The sequence below is a fragment of the Pundamilia nyererei genome, unplaced genomic scaffold (assembly GCF_000239375.1).
Source record: "Pundamilia nyererei isolate P.nyererei 1_Seehausen unplaced genomic scaffold, PunNye1.0 scaffold00238, whole genome shotgun sequence".
Taxonomy (NCBI): Eukaryota; Metazoa; Chordata; class Actinopteri; order Cichliformes; family Cichlidae; genus Pundamilia; species Pundamilia nyererei.
The window spans coordinates 717,733-723,394 of NW_005187639.1; the positions used below are offsets into that span (position 1 = coordinate 717,733).

General features: G+C 48.1%; 1 protein-coding gene across 1 annotated transcript in view; it reads right to left on the bottom strand.

The window, feature by feature from the left end:
* Positions 1-6: 6 nt before the first annotated feature.
* Positions 7-5,662, bottom strand: part of LOC102191984 (rap guanine nucleotide exchange factor 1-like) — a 9,456-nt gene continuing 3,800 nt past the window's right edge. Inside the window, exons 5-16 of the mRNA XM_005749191.2 lie at positions 5,438-5,555; positions 5,259-5,334; positions 4,805-4,889; positions 4,449-4,541; positions 3,494-3,682; positions 3,327-3,411; positions 2,922-3,016; positions 2,407-2,485; positions 2,064-2,165; positions 1,888-1,985; positions 889-1,029; positions 7-803 (exon numbers count right to left, since the gene is read on the bottom strand). Coding sequence (XP_005749248.1) covers positions 668-803; positions 889-1,029; positions 1,888-1,985; positions 2,064-2,165; positions 2,407-2,485; positions 2,922-3,016; positions 3,327-3,411; positions 3,494-3,682; positions 4,449-4,541; positions 4,805-4,889; positions 5,259-5,334; positions 5,438-5,555 — 1,297 coding nt within the window. The 3' untranslated portion in view covers positions 7-667. The remainder of the gene's footprint in view (positions 804-888; positions 1,030-1,887; positions 1,986-2,063; positions 2,166-2,406; positions 2,486-2,921; positions 3,017-3,326; positions 3,412-3,493; positions 3,683-4,448; positions 4,542-4,804; positions 4,890-5,258; positions 5,335-5,437; positions 5,556-5,662) is intronic.

Sequence of the window (5,662 nt, forward strand, 5' to 3'; positions counted from 1 at the left end):
CCCTCAGAGTCCAGACCCACAGACCCACAGTCGCCCTCAGAGTCCAGACCCACAGACCCACAGTTACTCTCGGACACCTGAAGGACCGAGCGCGATGTGTTTAAATACAGATCAGAAAACGGTGCTAGAAAAACATCTAAAACAATCGGACCCTCGTCCCTTAAAAGGAGCTTAAATTTTGCATCATTCCTACTAAGCAGGGAATCTTTCCACTGGAATTCCCGAGATGGTCAGGTGGGATCAGCTTTAATGATTAACTAATTTTTGTGGCCTTGAAGACACGGTGCTGAGGTGAGGTTTCCACCATCAGGTAAGGGCAGGTGAGTTGACTGGCAGGTCAGCAGTGATGTTTCATGGATGTTTGGATGCAGTTTTTCTTCCTTCAGCAAAATCTGGAAGTCTCTGATCCATCTGTGGGTGCCGGACCTGAATCTGAATATGTTTCTGTTAACAGGAGCGAGGGAGGGAAACCTCTGCCTGCAAATAGCAAAGGTCTGGTAGTAAAATGTCTGCAGGTTTTACCCTGCATGTGTCTGTGCCAGTAATGTCACGCTCTCGGGTCTCGCCCCCCGGTTTGGCACCGGTTCAGTTCTCTGTGTTACAGCATGTTAGCATCAGAACAGGTGCAGCCGATTAGCTGCGTGACCCTCTGCGCCTTCACCAAAGCTCATCTCTGATTGGCTCGAGGAGTGTTCTTTGGGCGGATCTTGAGAGAGAGCTCCCACAGCGCCTCCTCAGCCAGGTGATCGCTGAAGTCGTTAAAGAAGGAAATGATGTCATCATCGGGCAGCAGAGAGTAGCTCCTGCAGAGAGAAACAGCTTCAGCATACAACAATACAACCACGAGGTACTCCTAATGATTGAGGAACTGCTCTGTAGGTAACTGACACTTGCTGGTAGCTCCTCAGGGTGTCCAGGATGTTAAACTGCTGCCAGCGTTTGGAGAAGTTAACCTTTGAACCCTGTGATGTCATCAAAGTGTCGGGATTCCCAAGGTGGACAAAAGTCAAGTCCTGCAGAATCAAACCCCTGAGAGAGAGAGAGAGACGGCAGACAAAGCATCAGCCTTCAGACCCTGAATCCTCCCTTAGTTATGCTGCAATAGACGTAGGCTGCCGGGGATTCCCATGATGCATTGAGTTTTTCCTTTCCAGTCACCTTTCTCACTCACTATGTGTTAACAGACCTCTCTGCATTGAATCATATCTGTTATTAACCTCTGTCTCTCTTCCACAGCATGTCTTTTATCCTGTCTTCCTTCTCTCACCCCAACCGGTCGCAGCAGATGGCCCCGCCCCTCCCTGAGCCTGGTTCTGCCGGAGGTTTCTTCCTGTTAAAAGGGAGTTTTTCCTTCCCACTGTTGCCAAAGTGCTGCTCATAGGGGGTCATATGATTGTTGGGTTTTTCTCTGTATCTATGAAGCGCCTTGAGGCGACTTTTGTTGTGATTTGGCGCTATATAAATACAATTGAATTGAATTGAATAGACCTGAAACATGAAGCTGCAGTTCCTCTGACGTCCAGCAGAGGCAGCAGTGAGGCAGTCCCCATAGACTCCAATGTTAAAACTTTACAGCAGAAACAAACATGTTTACAGCCAGATACACAAACTGTTTGGTCTGTGGATAGCTTCCTCCTTCATAACGCCTGCTTACATTGTATTGTTAGGGGCGTGGCCTCTTTGACTGACAGGTGAATGGTGACACAGGTGGCTGTAGCTGCCAGCCAGGCTAAACCTCAGCCAATTGGAGATCCTGAACTGGACCTCTGGACTGTGTTTGTGCTGTTGGAGCCTTTTATCTGAGCAATAATGTGGCTGCTGTGAGGCTGATCACATAGACACGTTCTACATTAGGGTTACTGCCCAACAGGTAGGGTATTTACGTACAGGTAGGGTATACAGGGAGGCTCTACTTCAGCCAGAGCTGCTCGGTAGGCTCTGAAAGAGGATGAACTGTCGATCAAGGTGCTGAACTCCTCCAGAGCCTGAAGCCAAACAGACATAAAACACTGTTAATGCACTGAGGCGAACCGATGAAATAATCCCAATGAACTCGGTCTGACCTCTGAGGTGCTTTTCTGCCAGTCCAGGCGTCGCAGAGGGGCGGAGTCCAGCGCTGACAGGATTGACAGGTACGAGTTAAAGTTATTGAGCTTCCTCAGGTGCTGCAGGAAAAAAGAACATGTGCGGTTTGACAAGATGACATGACAACAGACCACAGTCTGGAACCACAAATGGACACACAGATGTTGTAATGATGCAGTGAGTTTGTAAAAATAAATCTTTTTATTCCAGTTTGTCAGTCTAATAAGTTCTGGTGTAGCTGCTGTCCTCCCCGACTGGAGGGCCAGCTTTGAATACAAATGAAGAGACAAAAGGACTTTTTCTACTGCGGACTCTAACGACCTTCATGATCTTCAGGAACTTCAGCAGCAGCCTCTCTCTGTCGTGAGGTTTGTCCTGAAGGATGATGACGGAACGAACCCTGAAATCACAAAAAGAAGGTTCATTAGTTTCAGAAGCTTCTCCTTCTCTGCCTGTCCCGTCCCTGCTCCTGTCTGTTTGCACTGACATAACTTGAAAGTAAAACAAATGAATAATAAAGGTCAAACAAACTATGACAACCAGTATGGCACAAACCGTAATGAACCACCTGGGAAAGTAAATGTGTCGGGCATTTCTCTTGCCTTCAGACAGTAATTGTGATTGCTACAGTGCCGGTTTCAGAAAGCCGATTGTGATTATGGCATAAAAGAATAACATCAAGAATAACATCATAAAGGCATTTTCTGAGGGGTCTGTGGGCTTTTGATGCTCTTTCTCCAGCACGATTCTGATGGAAACAATAACCTGATGGAGTCACAGATTGTGTTTCTTTGACGAAGGAAGTTGTGTATCTGCCGGTTGTGTTGATGTTTTACCAGAAGGAGACGCTGTTGAAGTGTTGAGTGAACTCTGTCAGGTTGGGACTCTTCTCCTCATTCTGCTCCTTTGACCACAGCAACACCTCTGGAAGCTGGACAGGTGAGAAGAACCAACTGTCATCCCAGTGCACCAAACCTGCAGGCTCCGGCAGGCTGATGAAACAGACTAAATCATGTAAACACAGAAAAGGTTTTTCTGTGGCAGCAGATCGTGATGCAGCCACACTGCAAACCAAGAGGTACCGCTGCACGTGCTGGTGGAAAACCCAACGAGGAGACGGCTCTTTGTGTCCCAAAGCATCATTTACCTGTTTACCATAAACCAGGTATGAATACTTTGTGTTCTCAAGCAGGTTCATGAGAACAGCTGGAGAACCAGGCGTGAGAGAGGCGGGTCTGTACCTCAATCTTTGTGAAGAGTTCAGCATCCAGCAGAGTCAGCTGTTCAGCTAAATCCTGACTCCTGAAGTCCAGCAGAGTTCCCGGCCTGAGGCAGAGGGGACAGAAACATTCAAACTTGACCAATGACAGCTCAGCATGCTTTCAACCTGTCAGGTGTGAATGCTTACCTGGCAGCCACACCCTTGGCAGCAAGTGGACGGAGTGACTGAGGTGAGCCAATTAGCTTCCACCTCTTCTCCATCTTTGACAGGATGTTGGAGCGCAGCTGTTGGGCCGGTCCCAGCTCTCCACCAATCAGAAGGCTGAACACCAAGTCCATCAGTAGCAGAAGCACATCAGAGTCGAGCTCTATCGCGCTGCACACACAGTATTCACACTGATGACACACGGCCAGAAGTATGTGGACAGCTGATCTTACTCGATAGATTTGAAAGCATCAAGTGTGGCATTAAAAAGTGTCCCGTGGCCCACATGGTTTCTTATCAGCCAATCAACTTGGCTTTAGAGATAGTGTCTGTCTCCTGAATCCAAACTGGAAGCTGGTTCCACAGAAGAGGGGCCTGAAAACTGAAGGCTCTGCCTCCCATTCTACTTTTAAATACTCTAGGAACAACAAGTAGGCCTGCAGAGCGAGAGCCAAGTGCTCTAATAGGGTGATATGGTACTACAAGGTCATTAAGATAAGATGGGGCCTGATTATTTAAGACCTTGTATGTGAGGAGCAGGATTTTGAGTTCTGGATTTAACAGGAAGCCAAAACAGGAGAAATCTGCTCTCTTTCTAGTCCCTGTCAGGACTCTTGCTGCAGCATTTTGGATCAGCTGAAGGCACAGAGGCCTTTATGTGAGGTTAAAATCACGTTTAAAAACTGCTCATGAGTCTATCAGAAACAGGAGATCTTACCTTTGTTTCTAATGCTTTTATTCATAAATCCTAACTCACACTTCCAGGTAATGAGCAGGAGTCCATGTGAGCGCCTACATAAGTCTGGCTTTCCTGCCGACGTGTGAATATGAGAGATGGTCTCCTTTAATCACAGCCAAGGTTCAGAGGCCTCTGCACTCTGTCTTAATGAAGAACACCACTGCATACAGTGTGTGAAGATCTGTGTGTATTTCTCACCATAGTTCGTCCACCACGCCCACCAGCAGGTGGAACGTGTTTTTGGCAGCTGTCAGGTCTGCATGTTCCCGTCTGCCACACAGGTGTCTGTACGTGTTGGCAGTTAAAGAGTAAACAGAGTTTGGACGAACAGACAGATAATCACGGGGACTGTGGGAAAACACGTGAACAACGATGAACAACTAGCACAGAGCTGGTTCTGTCCAGCCTCCACTCACAGCAGTGTGAGAGAAACAATACTTCAGAGCAGCAGCCGTTTGTTTTAATAGCACCGTGTGCTTCTTCTTAATGCTGTCCTGTTGCTGAAGCTACAAGCAAAGCCGGTGGGCCCAGCCTCAAAGTGTGTTTGAGGATATCTGTGCTGGAGTTTGCTGATGACATCGTTTGGACTGATGAAGCTCCTGTAGGTGCAGAGGAAAGCGTCACGGTACAGGTCCTGGTCTGCAAACACACATTCACACAGATCTGATCAGCTAACATAGAAACACTCTGAGTGAAGCTGAAAAATAGTTCATGCGTTAGTTCTTTACTTCTAAGCTGGACTGTTGTAAACCCCAAAGCTCCCGAATAAAGTTTCTGCAGCTGCGCTTCCTTCTGAGCTGCGTCAGCTCGTCACAGCATTAAAGAAGAGGAGATCACCTGCTGCCTCTGATGTCATTTTTGGACTGTTTCCTGTTAGTTGCGGGCTGTAAATGATGTGCTCGTGCTCATGTGTTTGTTGGATCTGATGCTCTGTGGAGCGTCTGCACAGGTATGACACAGGTGGTGTCTCACATATGATTCTCCAGCCAGGTGTCTACCAACACTCACCTCTGCTGCTGGTCCCCGTAGCATAGACCAATAGGACATCAGGTGAGGCCGCCTTTACATCAGGCCCCTCCTCCTCCTGAGACACAGGTCAAAGGTTAGCAAACAGGTTAAGTGAAAGATTTAAAGTGTGTGTGTGTGTGTGTGTGTGGGGGGGGGGGTGGCAAAGGTCAAAGCAGCACCTCAGACTTCATGGTGATTCTGCAGCGAATCTTCTTCTTGTCAGTCAGTAACACCTCCTCCTGCTCCTCCGTGCTGCTTCTCCTGTCACGCTCCGCCCCCTGCTGGACGCTCTGGGAACTGCAGGACAGAGAGAATGCCCTGAGGGAGTGTGCCGGTGTGTGCGTGTGTGTGTGTGTGTGTGTGTTTGTGTGTGTGTGCATGCGTGTGTGTGTGTGTGTGTGTGT